This window comes from Schistocerca serialis, chromosome 2, assembly GCF_023864345.2.
Source record: "Schistocerca serialis cubense isolate TAMUIC-IGC-003099 chromosome 2, iqSchSeri2.2, whole genome shotgun sequence".
NCBI lineage: Eukaryota > Metazoa > Arthropoda > Insecta > Orthoptera > Acrididae > Schistocerca > Schistocerca serialis.
In genome coordinates, this window is record NC_064639.1 from 51,882,186 (window position 1) to 51,899,846 (window position 17,661).

The window sequence follows — 17,661 nt, forward strand, 5'->3', positions numbered from 1 at the left end:
CGTGCCTTTTCACTGGTCCGCGTCATGCGATGCGGCTTTCCAGAAATTGAAGACTATGCTGAAACAGGCCCCGTGCCTGGCTACTTATCGACCTGGCCAACATCTTGTTCTTGCCATGGATGCCTCTCAATACGGGGTCGGTGGAGTCCTTGCGCACCGTTTTTCTGACGGTTCTGAACAACCCATTGCTTATGCCTCCAAAACGCTCACAGATGCCCAACAAAAGTATTCTCAAATTGAAAAAGAAGCTTTGGCCATTATTTATGCTCTTCATAAGGTTGGTGTTTTACTCTATGGATCCAAATTTCATCTTGTTATGGATCACAAACCACTTGTTTCCTTCATAAACGTCACTTCCTGACAAGGCTGCACACCACCTCCAGCATTGGGCTCTTTTCTTGTCTCGTTTCAATTATGAGATTCATTTCCGGCCGACGGCTCAACATGTGAATGCTGATACACTGTCTCACCTTCCCATGGGTCCTGATAATGGCATTTGATAGGGACGAACTTTTTTGTTTCCACCTGGATGTTGCCGAGCAGCGAGCTGTAGATGGGTTCCCCATCACCGGGGACTGGCTGCCGGCTGCTACAGGTTCTGACCCTACCCTCTCCCGGGTTTTACGCTGTATTCAAAAGGGTTGGCCAGATTGTCAGTCCACTAAGACTTCTGATCCGTTGTGGAACTACTATACTTTGCGTTACCGCCTCATGGCTAGGGATGGTGTTATCCTTCTTTCCACCGAAAATGCTTCGCCGCGTGTTGTGGTACCTGCATCTTTGCGTGCTTTGGTCTTCGCCTCCTTCACCAAGGGCACTGGGGTGTCTCTAGCACAAAATCTCTGGCGCACCGTTTTGTGTACTGGCCTGGCATCGACTCTGAAATCGCACACATGGTCGCTGCCTGCGGCCCTTGTGCGTCACAGGTCGCCGCCCCGGAGTCATCTTTGTCACCGTGGCCTTCACCTGTATTCATGCTGCCTTCGTGGGACCTTTTTTAGGTACTTATTGGCTTCTTGTTATTGATGCCTACTCAACTTTCCTTTCATTGTCCGTTGCATGTCGCCTACCACCGTGGCAACCACCAATGCTCTAGCTCACATTTTCTCTTTGGAAGGCCTTCCCTCTACTCTTGTTACTGATAATGGTCCACAATTTGCCTCTTCCGATTTTGCAGATTTTTATGCCCGTCACGGCATCATGCATGTCACGCCCCCTCTGTTCCATCCACAGTCAAACGGTGAGGCTGAACTACTGGTCCGCACATTTAAGGCTCAGATGAGGAAACTCCTGACTTCTTCTGCTGCTGCTGATGATGATGCGCTTCTACAATTTCTGGCTTCTTACCGTTTCACCCCCATGGACGAGCACAGCTCGGCTGAGCTCTTGCATGGCTGACAGCCCCGCACGCTGCTTCATCTTCTGCGGCCTTCCACCTCATGGCCGCGGGTGCCTTCGCTTGGCCGGTTCACTGCCGATGACCTTGTATGGGTACGGGGAAATGGCAGGCGGCCAAAATAGAGTCCTGGCTGCATCTTACGACACCGTGGCTGACGCCTGTATGAAATCCAGACAGACACGGGTGTTGCAGTGCGTCATTCGGACCAGCTTCAGCTTCGTGTGCCGGCAACGCCTGTTCCGGATGCCGCTACACCACCTTCGCCTCTACCTGACACTCGGGATACTGGAATCTCTCATTACTCACAACACAGTCGTCTCACCATCATATTGGTGCCAGCACAAGAACTGACGCCACCATTAGACGTGCCCATGCAGGAACCAGATGACCATCATCTGTCGGAGAAACTCTACTCACCTCCTTCTCCTACGGACGCGGACACATCGCCCATGTCTCCTGTTATAACAACTGGACTTGCCGCAATGGTCAGATTGGTGCACGGGACCCCAGCAGATTCGACCCCCACGTCTCCTGTCATCTCGACCCGTTATCATCGGGGACACTTCCGTCCGTACGGGAAGCCTCCTCCTCGAGACTTTACGGCCAGTCAAACAACACCTATGGACGTCAGCAATCTGCAGGCCACCTCCACCAAGACCTGTGCAAAAAATTAAAAGGAGGGGGAGGGGGGAGGGGGGATGTTGTGACTCGCCGATCTTTCAAAGTGCCGCCACGCAGTTACGCATGTCCTCTACATGCGGCGCTGTGTGCCAGCCATGCAGCAGCAGTGCCACTTAAGTGGCCAGCCAGCCAGCGGCCGCTAGACTTGGACTCAGTTATGATTTGACTGTTAAAGTGTACACGCGTCTTACTCTGTTTACTTGATCTGTGACTGTCATGTATTGCGTCCGACCATGGAAGCAACTTTCTGTTCCTACATGGTTATGTAAATGATGAATTAAAACTTTTCACTAGGTGACATTCATCTCTAGAATCATCTACATATTTTGATCTTATCTGGTAGCACCATGTATCCTGCTTAAAATTGTCCCAACTCCGCTGCTCATAGTGATGGTCAAACATGAAGACCTGAAGAAAAGTAATGCCTCCAAATTTCTTATGTGCAAATCCTTAAAGCTTTTTAAATGAAACAAATGTTATTAACATTCTACATCTTTTTCTTCATTTCCTCTATTGGAATGGTTTGAGAGTTTTCACATTAAACATTCTGAAGTGTTACTTTTCAGCATTCCCTCAGTTTGAAGGGACAACATTTTTTTCTATGCACTAGGTGACCAACACTGAATTTGAATTTTTTCTCAAAATCCTGTTAGGACAGAAATCCTTCAGCGTATACATTGCCCCTTTCTGCCATGTCCCCTTCTAAATAACTGAGGATAAAATCTATTGTTTATTTTTTATTTTAGTGTCTTCTCATTGCTTTGGTAATTACTTTTGGAAAACTGTTACTAAGAGGTGTGTCTGTCACCTACATGTTTAAGTTATGAAAACTATTTTGTGAAATTTTTCCCTGCAGTCAATGAAACTTTGTCTAGTAAGTCTACAGAAAACCCTAGCATCTTGTTACTCCCTGTCTTTTTAACCTCTTTTTTGGATCTTTCCTTTCTTAAATTCCTCTCCTGTTTTCTGCTGGATGGTGTGAACTCATGGATAACTGTACATTCTTGTACATTTTTGTTCCATTATATCATTCCCCTATAAGAATGAAGAATGTCTTGGTGATTACATTCAGTAAAATGTTCTTGGATTTCTAGCTGTATCAAGTGATTAAAATGGCACAAGCTTTCAACAAAGCACTCCATGAACCTTGTCAAGTGAATGCTTGCAAATGGGCTCCTGCTCTTGTACACTCTGGCTGCCCATTGTGACAGCACTGGTTCTCATAGCATTGCCATATTTGGGGTTACATTGACTCAGCATTTCCTGCACCTGTTTCAACCTCACAGTCACTACACCCTGCGCATCATTGAGCTGCAGGCCTTAATTACGCACTTTCAGAAGTTATTAGTGCATACCACAACAGAGATTTCATCAGATTTGATTCACTGATCATTTTCCGGAGCATACCAAGCTAGAGCCAATTTTTCTTGGTAGGCAATAGACAGTAAAATGTCTCATAGCCCTTCCTGCATTGTCCTGCAGTGCTCATTGTTTGTCTGGCTTAAGACTGACCATATTCATGAGATATGAATATGGTCTCAGTGTTCTGAGTTTTGCTGCATTTTTAACTGATCACAGTAATTGTTGGATTTTTGTTAATTTTATGTTGTTTTAGCAGGTGGCTTATCTTGTCTGACGTGGAACAACAGAACAGCAAAATACCGAGTTCCTTCTTCTGTTCTTCATTGGTAGTCTTTTTGTGATTCTTGCTTTTGATGTCTTTGTTTATTTGGTGAATGTTGTAGCTGTTGTTCCTGGTGGGTGGCTTAGCTTATGGGGCAGGTTATTGGCATCTGATATTGTTCTGGCACGTGGTACCAAAGTTTGTCCCTGATGATGATGGCTGATGGTGTGCAAGTAGAGACTGGTGGGCATAGGTGTTCTGTAGATGCTGAGGCCGTGACTTCCATTTCATTTGCAGTGGGCAATGACATTGAGGAAGGGTACTCCATCAACAACTTGACAGTGGAAGACATAGACAAAAGTGTCATCTCAGCACTTAAGAAAGGTCGTAACTTCGCACCTTCTCTGTGAGACATCTATCTGTGTGAAACAATTGGATGATGATACGAAGGTTTGCTCATCTCCGGATGAAGATGCTCCCTCGGAGCTTCAATGTGAGCCAGCAGTGAGCATAATAAAAAAGGCATCAGAGCTTCGTAAGTACAGCTCACTGGAATGTAGTGTGGTCCAGAATCTTCTCTCTCAGGCACCTAGACCACCTACTGATTACACTCTACCAAAGATCCACAATAATGGATGCCCTTCTGCTTCAGCATATCCAACATTTGTTCATCGACATTATAGTGTAATCTATCACTTTGGTGAAGTATTGTGTTGTGCAAACATATACTGGACTAACAAATGATGATTGCCTCCATAGAAGTTTTATTTAAGTAATGAAACTACCTTAGGGGGTCACACACCAAAAAGCAGAGGCATTGAGTTGTTGATAGGGACACACAAAACAAGGAAAACTTGCTAAGTTTTGGAGTTATTCTTTGATGAGATAGAATAAACACACACACACACACACACACACACACACACACACACACACACACACACACACACACACACGCAACACACATACATATACACACCTATTTCTGGATTGGATAAACATAGGTGTTTGTGTGTCTGTACCCTAGCTCGTCAAAGGATAACTCCAAAAACTAGGAAGTTTTCCTTCTTTTCTGTGTGCTTATCAGCAATTAATTGAGTGCTTCTGCTTTTTGGTGTGTGGCCTTCTTTAATCCTAAAGTATTTTCATGCTACAATGACTTTGCTACTACATTTATTTAAGTAATGAGTTTAGTATAATATGCTGTTTGGAAGTTTGTTTTCCTTCCATGCAAGTAATTAGAAATTGGATGGATGCAGCATACATCTGGAAACCAGCACGATCATGGCACTCTTACTACACCTCATGGTACCTGCTCATTGGGCAGTTTATGTCATGTCATTGGGTCGTGCCTTGTAGATATGGTGCTCAATGTGTAAGAACAAATGCTGTGACAATAACAATACCATCCTGAGAGAGAATGAATGAATTTGTATTGAGTATATGTAATGATATGACTCATTTGGCATAAATGGTTTTATGAGGTGTTCAAATATTGTTATGAATGGACCAGTATATTTATACTAATGTAGAAGGCCTCTGAATCATTAATTGGAAAGTTGAGATTTGCAAGATACCTTTTGAGACTCCAGCACATAAGAAGTTGTAGAAGGGGACTACATCTGCTTTAACAAAAATATATATGGTTATTCTGACTTTGCAGTTCAATCATAAGAGGTCAGTATTATTGATTAACAGTGTCTGGAAATTTATCCACGACTATATCATAACATATAGAACGTTTCAACTTATAAGCTTGTGAAGTACTTGGCCATATCCTTGCTCTGCATGTTGTTCACTGCGAGCATCATATTAAGAACTCAGTGAATTTTATCATCTGTATTAACAGTTGGCAACTAAGTGAGAGTGATGTTATGGTCAGTTCTGATATGGTGACATTGTTTACAAATATGCTTATAAAAGACTCTTTGGACCTAGTATCACATTTCTTTGGAAGTGACACGGTAAAGCTATGAGGCACACCCTTATGTCACCGTCTGTACAATGACTAGTATTACGGCCAGCCATAAGGCGTTGTGATGGGAAGTCCATTAGCTCCAGCAGTCGCAAACCTCTTCGTGGAGAATTTCTAGAATATTGCCTTAGGCATGGCATCATTTAAATGTAGTTATTTCTTGTGATACGTTAAAGGCACGTCTGTCATTTGGCCCCATGGATGTGAAGAATTGGACAAGTTCTTGGAACATGTCAGTTCACTATGGAAGTAGAAAAAGATGACAAATGCCTGTCTTCGACATCCTTGTGTGTTGCATATGAAATTGGTGCCTCGGTCACGGCTCCTACAGGAAATCTGTGCAGATCCATGTTTGCTTCTGTGCTGTCAGTCATCACCACCGTGCAGAGAAGTGCACGGGGCTACAAACGTCAGTACATTGTGCAAGAATAATATCCAGTGTCAATTACCGGAGCCATCTATCCAAGGTCTTCAGGAACAATGGCTATAATGTTCACCAAATTAAAGAAGTGATCTCAAACAAGAATCACACTAAGACCACCAACAAGAAATGCGAAAAGAAACTTTCCTTTTTGCCATTCTGTGGCTCTGTGTTGGCCAAGATAAGCCACACATTGAAAAAATACAAAGTCAAATCTGACAAATTCGCCAATTACTGAGACGAGTTAAAGATACAGCATGTAAGAACAGCTGGGTTCCATGAGACGATGTTACAAATGTAGCAGATCTTATTTTGAGCAATTAGCATGTACTGTAGGACATTGCAGGAAGGAGCACGAGAAACTCAATGGTCCACACTGCTTCAAAAAATTGGCTTTGGCTGAGCATCTTGTGCAAGACAGTCACTGGATTAAATTTGATGAAACCTCTATTGTGGCTCACAGTAACAGCTTCTGGGTCTGTGTAAGTAAAGAAGCCACTCTCCCATGATGAGTGAGAAATACTCCATTCAAGGATCTGCTGCAGGATTCTGTGACAGGTTGTCCACTACTGCACTCTGCCGTAGCTGACACCCAGAGTGTGGTGTGTTGCTCTTTTTTTTCTTTCTGTCCTTACATAATTGTGAGTGTTTTCTCACATAACAGTATTTCACACGATATGCTTGTTTTTCATGACTGCAGCTTTGGACTTCTTTGCCTGCAATTCTAAGTTATACGTAATACATAAACAGAAACATAATTTTTATATTCTTCTTTCATTTAAAGTAAAATTCCCCTAACTCAGTTCAAAGTATGTTTGCCATTAGCATTTATTACATATCAGACCCAAGAAATTCAATGCTCTTTCATATTGGAATGGTGCAGTCTACAGAGATTTCATATCTGCGCCACAATGAGCTATATTACTTTGGCAAGCTGTCCCAATAGCAACATCCTCTACATGTGAAAGACAGGTGTCATCCTTACTTGGGCTTAGATATACATATGAGAAAGAAGAAAATACATACTTGATTGTATCTGACAGACATTTCATTCCGTCAATAAATTTGAGTTTACTTTACTATTTCTTTGCTGGGTCCACTTTGATTATTTTTCAACAATAAGGAACCAATGTAATGGGAAGTGTGGATGATTGCATGTTGTGATCATCTGTCCTGACCGATTCAGTTGTAGTTTCACGATTTATTATGTAGCATATTCAGATGTGTGTAGTTGTGTATGGAAGTTATTTTGATTTTGTAATTGAGTTTTCTAATATTTTACTATCCTCCATTTTTCTTTCCCTCTAAACAGATCATCTGATGGTAACTTGCTAAGATATTAAAATTGATTGTTATATTTATGTGACCATAGGCTAATAGATTGCTGACCTATTATATTCATTAAAAATCAGTGACTTTTTTTTACACAGATGAGTGACATTGTTGGCATTCCTCTGAGACCAACTGAAGAAACTTCATTGTCAGACATGATCGATGTTGGCCTTCTGAAGCATGTGGAGAAACTTGAAGAGATAGGGGTTGCTGCTACCAAAGAATTTTCTCTTGAAAACAATTTACAGAAGATGAAAGAGGAGTGGGATGACATAGAATTTGAGTGCATTCCATACAGGTACGTGCAAATAGAAACTTTTGTGCATGATACTACATATCAGAAACTTGGCTGGACAAACTATAGTATAATTAAAAGGCAACAACTACCAGATGCTACTTGACAATAGTAATGTTGTTCAGATATTTGTATCAAAAGGAAAACTGACTTGAGATGACCTTAAAATTATGAGGATTCAGAATGACTAGCCAGTACTTACTTCAGGATATGAAATGATGAGTGCTGCTGCTAGACACATATAAAAGTACAAAAAACTATTCTACTCAGTTCTTTTCTTTCGTGAAGGAGGAAAATGGAGTAGCTTGGGAAAAGTTATAAAAGAGGGCCAGGTCACTCAACCCTTGGGACAAGAGGAACTCATCTATTGTGGGAATGAGGATATGCAAAGATCTTTCTCCAGTAAAGGTACAAGTAAGAATTCTTGTCACTTAATGATGGTCTAGTTACTTCTAAGAGGTTGGGCCAAGAAGTCTGGTAAATTTCTTCGAAATTGTTATTAATTCTGTGCTGGAGACATTATTACTGAAGTTATCTTCCAATCTCCACTTTTCAGAATGTATATAGATGAAAGACATGGCTACTTGTTGGTGGCTTTCATAAGTGATCAGCATATTGTAGCACACTGCTAGAAGAGTGAGATTAAAATGGTGCACATAACTGATAAATTGGAGTATTGGGTTGTGGTTATTTTTAATCTGGTGGGGAACAACATAACAAAAATACATTCTGCATTGGTGGAAGGGTATGATCTTAAGACATATTGGTCAGGAGGCACAGATGTTTCCATTGTGATAAAATGAATCTGAATGAAGAGAACAAAGTAGCAGACCATCTGTTTGTGAAAAACTAACAATTTGAAGAGAAGAGCAGGCCCTAATGCTCATAGCACAGTTGAAGTGGTTAAAATCGGTCTTGGATCAGTTATTCAATATCTCACACGGAATTTCAAACTCAACATTGGTCGTCACCTTCCAGGTTCCATGTCTGCTCACACCCAGTTGAAGAGCCGGTCCAGCAGTCTCAGGACTGAAGACCACAACAACAACAGGAGATAACTCATACAATACTATGGAAAAATGTGAAAAAAATTTTTTTGTGCAGTATTGCAGCAGGTACAGGGTGGTTTCAAATGAAACCACTGCATGCTAAATGCGGTGGCTTCAAATGAGACCACCACCATAAACTTCATTACTTTCCGTGATAGGACACAAAACAGTTCCTTTCTGCTGATAAACACAAAGCAACTTGGCAGGAAGAACATGTCCATCTGCTTCTGTGTGGATTACTTTTTGTGCTGCAGTGTACACATCGCCTCGGTGTGCCATTCTGTTATGCGTTTTTCCACTGGAACAACAGTTTTACACTTTTTGGCGCATGGTTCAGATCATGCGCTGGGGTGGCCAGGACTGTCTTTGAAAACAGTGGATCCTACAAGGCCAGCTAAAACACACTGCCAAAATTCCTTTAGCTTTTTCTTTTCATTCGGCTTGGTTAGTCGAAACAATATAAATACATTTCCAATAGAAATATCAATCATATACCAAAACAAAATGGTTCAAATGGCTCTGAGCACTATAGGACTTAACTTCTGAGGTCATCAGTCCCCTAGAACTTAGAACTTCTTAAACCTAACTAACCTAAGGACATCACACAAATCCATGCCCGAGGCAGGATTCGAACCTGCGACTGTACCGGTCACGCGGTTTCAGAGTGTAGCACCTAGAACCACTCGGCCACTCCGGCCGACTATACCAAAACAGACTGAGCCACCAGCATCTAGATTCTCTGTCAATTGCATAGAAACTGTTCATCATGTCCGCTTTATCGACACATCCAATGTTCAAAATTATAAGATTTCACTTTCTGTGGGCAAGGTATTTTTGTAATTGTGCCATCCTTTTCTTTCCTACCGACTTCTTTCAAAGTTCAGGTGAGCCAATTGTTGATAGTAACGTGACAACATGTTTATCTTTCCATTTCATGCATGCAGTCCCATCAGAACGAACTGACCAGTCACTTTCTCCTCTTCACAACTCTTTGTCCAGTTTCAGGGGAGGAAGTCCTTTTCTGTGGGCTCTAATGGTACTACAGGCTAGGATACCATCAAGTTTTAGTGTCTGCAGAAGTGGAACACTAGTAAAAAACTTGTCAAAATATATGTGATATCCTTTGCCTTCTAAGCCTTTACACAAATCTCTTACAATACTCTCCCCCAAACATTTCTCCACTGCACCATCTGATTTCCCAGTATATACCTCAAAATCGCAGATATATCCCATTTTGTCAGCTCTGACCCATATTTTGTACCCCCTCTTGATGGGCTTTTGAGGCATATACTGTTTGAATGAAATTTGCCCTTTGAATTTCACAATGCATTTGTCAACAGATGGCTCCTTATTTGGAGCATAACATAACGGATTTATTAGTGGCTGACTTTTATACAATTTGTCGTAATATTTATTCCCTTCTTGTGGCATAAGGGCATTGTCATTTACATGTATACGAGATAAAATCCAGCTGAATCTTTTAAATGATATAAGTGAGGAAATGTACTGATCTCTGAGTTTTTTGTGTAATGACCAGCAATCACCATATGCGCAAGGTTGTTTGATACTCATTAGAATATTTATAGCCAAAAACACCTTGAGTTCATCTTTTTCAAGAGGTCTGTAATTCTTGCCTTTCTGAGTCACATAGAGATTAGTCTGGAATACTATGTGTGCCAGCATATTGTCCCCAAATAGATATAAAAAGAAATCAACTGGCAGCATACCTTCACCTTCAGTTTTCAATTTTCCTTTGACACCAACTTCCTCTAAAAAATCGACAGAATACATTGTACTGTCATCCCTTGCTCATGTAAAATTTACAGACCTTATTAGTGGTATGTTATCTTCAGAACTGAAACTGTAATCACTGTCATTTTCAGAACGATTATCACTTTCACTTTCAGAAACGACATTAGATATCACTGGTCTTGGCACTTGTGAATCAAGATCACTGTCTTCAGCCAAAATATCACTTTCATTATCACTGGTACTGTCAATCTCAGAGTCCACATCAGAAGCAATTTCTTCTAAAACACACACCAGAACTTCCTCATCCTTTAATTTGCGAGAAAACATTTCACGAATCTGAGGGGGGGGGGGGGTGAACTACGTATGATAAGCTTCTAATACTACCCCTGCTGCCGTAGTGGTTTCAAATGAAACCACCAGAATAAATAAAGAAAAAGTACATGATTTTTATTATTGTTGCAATACATATAGCATGTGCTTGTATAAGAAAGTATTATGAATTTTGTTCCATGTGTGAAACTTACATTTCAAAGACAAATTCAATCACAAATCAAGAAAAAGAGAACCAGCACATCACAAACAATAATGGCACATATACTTGAATCGCTAAGTGCAACCACGTGAGAAATATTGACGTAGTTCAAATTTTCATCGCTAGGTGGCAACACCATCTATGTCCAGAAGTGTGGTTACGAATGGAGCCACTGTGCTCTAGTCACAAAATCAAAATATCATGGGTGGCTTCAAATGAAACCACATCATCACAAAGGGTTAAGTATGTTTTGCAGAGCATCCCTGTAGATGTAGATCTTGAGGCAAAGGAGGAAAGTGAGCAATGGACATATGGATTCACCACTGCCGAAAAAGTCAAAGATCTGAGTGTCATCAGGGAATATGAAGCTGAAGCTGAATATGTTTTGGGACTAATAGAGTGTGGTGCAAACAGATTTCTTTTTCATAAGGAACAAACTGTTACAGGAGTATACTACAGAAATCTGTTGACCCAGTCGTGGGAGACTATGAAGTCAAAGTGTCACAGGAAGTGTATTTTTGCTTCATGACAATTCTCAGACACATTTTGCACAGGACAGTGACACTGCTGCTCTCTGTATCCTGCTGCCATGGCACTCAGTGACTTCTTACATGACAGCCATTTCCAGAATGATGACGATGAGATCGTTTTAGAGTTGAATGTTTCCTGAACTGTCAAACTGCTTATCTCTACAACCAAAGTTTCCAATGAGCCATCCACCATTGGGAAGTTATGTTGCATTGAAGGGAAAATATGTAGAGGAAGGTTAACACAATCTCCCAGTTTCATGGTCATAAATTACGATGATTATGGCTCGCCCTTATCCAAGAAGCTCCATGGCAATCTGTACAACAAAACTGTCTTCCTCAATGATGAGTAACCCAGGGGTATGATGCCATAAGAATTTGTGACTGAAAGTAGGGAATATAAGACATTTTCATCTCCAGAATCTGATTTATCTGTAAGATAAATATTGCGGAGCTTAGATTTTTTATGAATATTTGTAACAGGTTCTTGTCAGTATAAATGTGTAAGAATTTAGAATATTCTCTTTCACTTATTGACTCACTCCATGCATTATTTCTAAAAATGGTGTAGTCATCCCTTCAGAAGTACAGATTTTCACCTGTTGTGTTGGATCTAAGTTCAGCAACTTCCCAGTTGCAGAGAACCAGTTATTAATTGTCAAGAAAATTTTATTTATATTTTCAAGTATTGAAGTTTGTCCATCAGGTTTCTTAAAATAATACTTTTGTTGTCGTGTAAGTGAACTGTTCCAGTTCTTTGCATATATGGTGGCCGATCATTTGCATGCATAAAAAGAACAAAAACAGACCTTTTATTGATTCGTGGTACATCTGTAGTGATCACTGTCCATTCTGAAAGTAGTGTACACTCCCTGGGTTTCTTAGTGTTACCTTTTAGTTACAAGTGATGGAAACCATTTACTACCAAGATATCTGATACTGTAATATTTGCGATGCTTTAGGAGAATACTATGAGCTGCTTAGTCATATGTTTCTGACAATTAACAGAAAATACAAGTTTGCAAAAATGGTTATTTAAATGTCTTGTAATCTGATTTATGAACTGAAAAATGACTTTTCTATGGAGGGACTCCTTCAAAATCCAAATTGAAACTGATTTAATACCTTATTTTTAGAGAATGTAAATAATTTAAGATTGAAGAAGATTACTAATCGAAAATCAGAAGTGTTGCGTTGTCAATAGGCACACACAAGAAGAGGAAAACTTTTTAGCTTTTGGAGTTATCCTTTGATGAGCGAGAGTAAAATACACCAACACATAAACATGCACAAATACGTACACATGCATATGCCCCTGCATGGTTGCGGTGGGTGTAGTGTTAGTTCTTACTGAAAACCTTGAAAACTTACATGATGCTATTAAACATTCAGATAGACATTGACTATATATATATTTTTAAATATATGTATTATATGAATATATATTTAATATATAAAGGAGAAACATTGTTAGCAGAAATTGTGAGTGAATGTTTCATATTATGTTGTTACATGATACTGTGTTAGCATTGAGATGGTTGTAGGCTTCTGATTTTTTTAAACAACAGTGTACAGATTTTCTGTTAAAACACACTGCAGGAAATAAAATGCTGTGCTGTGAAAATGGGCAATAGAAATTTGTTCCTCCATATATGTTCTTTCTCCTTTTACATAACTTAAACCAGAAATTGTATATGCAACAGTGCACTGTTTCATTTCCATCATCACAATCAGTTTCAAGGGCAAAGAGGAATGTTGTATTAATGGCTTGTCGAGATTTGTGATAAGAATATTACTGTGGAATCTGAATTGTCAGAAACTTTGCAATCATACCCATTCACAGATTAAAACTATGGGAAATACTGTCGATGAAGCTACTATCCTCAATGAATCCAGCAGCTGGAGTGGTCTCTGTTGTACCCCTTATATTAATGACCCCCAACAGGTTGACCCATTCACTTTAAGTGACATTTCCCAATCAAAGTTTTGTTTGCAACTACAATAAAAAGAAGCTCAAGGTCAGATAGGGGGGCGAGAGAGGAAGTGTATAAGGACAGAGAGGGGGAGGGGGAGAAAATGGGCAGAGAGAAGGGGAAGGAGGAGTTGGACAGAGAGGGTTGAGGAGGAGATGGTGAGAGACGGGAGGGAGGGGGGGGGGAGCAGATGGGCAATGAGAGGGGGGCGGTGGAGGAGATGAATTAAGAGAGGAGAGGAAGAGGAGTAGATGGACAAAGAGCGGGGAAGAGGAGACAAACAGAGAGAGGGGAGAGAGGGAGATTAGGATACGTGTGCAATTCCCATGCATATTAAGCCATTGTGAAACCCTGCCGGGTTTGCTAGTAGATTGTATAGAGTGATCCAGTTGCCTTCTGATGATCTACAGAAACCGTGTGCCAGATTTTCATATTCCCTTGGTTGCTACACACAAATTATTAGTTTTACAGAGAAAATGAACAGGACATTTTTGTAGAAATTTAGTGTAGTAAAATTTTTTGTTGGTATATATGTTTTTGCTAAGGCAATAGTTTTCAATTTATTCAAGAAAAACGTACAAAAGTGGCCTTCAAATACACCCCCACTCCCACATTCAGCCCCCACCAGTCATAATTTCTAATATGTTGTTTGTGAGACTCCCACCTATCACAGTGCAAAAATTTGTGATAAAATTGTATCACAGTAGAAAATTTGACTGCATTAAATTTCCTACAAAAAGGCTGTTCATTTTTTCTGTGGGACTAATAGTTTGTACATAGAAAGCGAGAGAATATGACAATTTCGCGCGTGGTTTCTGAAAGCCAGATATAGCACTGTGGGTTGCAAGAAACAACACTAGTTGTGGCAGTGGAGTCACCCTGTATAAAAAGAAATATGAGCAACACAGTTCATTATCAGAATGCTCATATAATTGTCTAAGAACAAAATATTTTGCAAGTACTGTTGGTGGTTTCACCATAACCTCAACCCCTTTTCTCACATTTGCTTCACCTGGTCCTCCTCCACGTAATGTGCCACCTTCTTGGACTTTAACCTGCACCTCGTTGATGGCTCCATCTACACCTCTGTCCACATTAAATCCGTTAACGACCAACAATGCTTGCAATATGATGAATGCCATCCGTTTCACACCAAAAAATTTCTGCCATACAGCCTAGGCACCCCTGGATGATGTACCTGCAGTGAAGAGAACTCCCTTACCCATTATGCTGAAGGCTTCACAAAGGCCTTCATGGATAGGCAACCCCCCAAACCTAGTCCACACACATATAGACTCGAACAACTAAGCCAGATCCTTTGCAAGGGCTTTTATTATCTCTCTTCCTGCCCTGGAATGAGGGACATCCTACCGAAGATCCTTGCCACTTCTCCTAAAGAGGTGTTCTGTTACCAAACCAAACTACACAAAGTCTATCCCACTTCCACTCCCGCTTTCTTTACACAGGGATCATTTCCCTGTGGCAGACCAAGGTGCAATCCCAGTCCAATCTTCCCACCCAGCAGCTTCTACTCCACTTCTTTCACATGCTTATCCCACACTATCAGAGGCTGGGCCACATGCGAAAGCAGCGATGTCATATACTACCACAGTTTAAACACTGCACAGCCTTTTGTGTTGCTATGATTACCAAGCAGCTGTCCACCAGTATGGGTGGCCACCACCAAACTGTTGACAAGAACTGAGTTGACCACACAGTTGCACAATGTGCAGCTTAGCACAACGTGCTCAATTTCAGTTGCTGCTTCACAACCCAAGCCATCGGATCCGTCCCTCCACCACCAGCTTCTCTAAACTTTGTAGACGGTAGTTATCCTTCGCTCTGATGATTCTCGTGGCCTCAGTCTCGGGTAACTGACTATCCTCACACCCTCCACCTGACAATTTCCCATTCCTCCATCCTGTCACACACTCCCAATTTACATCCCCAAATTGCTTTCAGTGCATGCCACTTCTCACCAGATGCCACAGTTGTGCCAGCCCGTATACCTGCCATCCCTCCCTCCCACATTCCCAGCCAGCAAACCAAACTCCCTCCAAACTCCTAGCCACCCTCTGCCAGTCACTCTCCCTGTCTCCTGCCTCCTGCCTCCCTCTCACTTTACCCGCCATACCCAACACTATCCCCACCACAACCTGTCCATTTGCCACAAATTAGCATTGCCACTGTCAGTCTAGCTGGCATAATGAAGGGGCGTAGGTGTGTGTGTATGTGTGTGTGTGTGTGTGTGTGTGTGTGTGTGTGTGTGTGTGTGTGTGTGTGTGTGTTTTGTAACAAGTTCACTATGTTATTGAGCAGGTACACAAGATCTGTGATTATGTGAAGTGTGTAACATACAATTTCATAAGAGTATATCTCTGCTGCATGAAATGATTATTTGTATATTATATTATGGTACATTATATTATATTATATATTTTCATACTATAAAACAACCTGGCAGCTGAAATAATTACCAAGATCGGAAAATTTAAGGCATCAGCAAGGTGCCATGTGGGTTAAATAGCCATTTGAGAAATTCTTTAGAATGGGGAGGGCAATCCATCAAAATGTAATGTAACAGCCATATATTTTCAGAGTTTGTCAGTCTTGTGTGAGGTTTCCAAATTAATATGTAGATATCGTGCAAGAATATATTTGTACTGTGTAAAATACGTAGCTTAAAAATTAGAAGTATTATAGCAGTGCATGGCGAAGGGTGCCTTGTACCACAACTAGCATCTTCTCTCCCTGTTCCCCTCCCAAACAGAACGAGGGAAAAATGACTGCCTATATGCCTCTGTATGAGCCCTAATCTCTCTTATCTTATCTTTGTGGTCTTTCCGCAAAAAATTGTACTGCAGTCAGTCTCAAATGCTGGTTCTCTAAATTTCCTCAGTAGCGATTCACGAAAAGAACGTCTCCTTTCCTCTAGAGACTCCCACCCGAGTTCTTGAAGCATTTCCATAACACTCGCGTGATGATCAAACCTACCAATAACAAATCTAGCAGCCTGCCTCTGAATTGCTTCTATGTCCTCCCTCAATTCGACCTGATAGGGATCCCAAACTCTCGAGCAGTACTCAAGAATAGGCCGTATTAGTGTTTTATAAGCGGTCTCCTTTACAGATAAACCACATCTTCCCAAAATACTACCAATGAACCGAAGGCGACTATCCGCCTTCCCCACAACTGCCATTACATGCTTGTCCCATTTCATTTCGTTCTGCAATGTTACGCCCATATATTTAATCGACGTGACTGTGTCAAACGCTACACTACTAATGGAGTATTCAAACATTACGGGATTCTTTTTTGTATTCATCTGCATTAATTTACATTTATCTATATTTAGAGTTAGCTGTCATTCTTTACACCAGTCACAAATCCTGTCCAAGTCATCTTGTGTAGTTCTACAGTCACTCAACGACGACACCTTCCCGTACACAGGTGTCTGTAGTCATCACAAGGTTGCTATGCGCTACCCGTTTTTAGGACCAAATGTAGTGGTGAGGACCATGGACTGTTGGAAGGCCGCTATAAACCTTCATGAATCATACTGTTGAACTCTGCCTTCACAGTTTTAAGACAAATTGCAGCAAAAAGTCACAGTCTGCAAGATATGGGAGGACTGTCGGTCATGTCTATGCAGTGGACAGCATCGTGCCTTACTTCCCTAGGTACTCGAGTGGGTCATGTCAGAGCTGGAAATTCATACAGCAGCTCCACATACTCATCGTCCGGCACCCAAATTACTTTGGCAGTGTGAACATTAACTCTGAAATCCAGACACTGTTAAGCCATAGTCTTGTCAAACAGGTGTGAGTTCTTCGTGTTTGTCAGTAGATTGTACTGGATGAGGAACTCTGTTCCGATGATAGATTTGGCAGCATCTGCAATTGTAAAATCTCACACAAATGCTTGTCGTAAACCTAGGTGTAGTTCCAAATGCATAGTACTGTATGTTTTCGTGACCAAGTTGTTTACAGCTGTCACACAGAATAATGTGGATGGTAACTTCCTTTGCAACATAGTCCATGGATAAATAGACAAATAGGATCCAGTGTCTACTAAATATTTACAGCAGACTACCAGTCACTA

The 17,661-nt window shown here is 41.1% G+C and overlaps 1 protein-coding gene across 1 annotated transcript in view; it reads left to right on the forward strand.

Moving 5' to 3' along the window:
- The window catches only part of LOC126455722 (dynein axonemal heavy chain 3), a 1,249,696-nt gene that overhangs the window by 275,382 nt on the left and 956,653 nt on the right, over positions 1 to 17,661 (forward strand). The window contains exon 19 of the mRNA XM_050091491.1: positions 7,531 to 7,730. Coding sequence (XP_049947448.1) covers positions 7,531 to 7,730 — 200 coding nt within the window. The remainder of the gene's footprint in view (positions 1 to 7,530; positions 7,731 to 17,661) is intronic.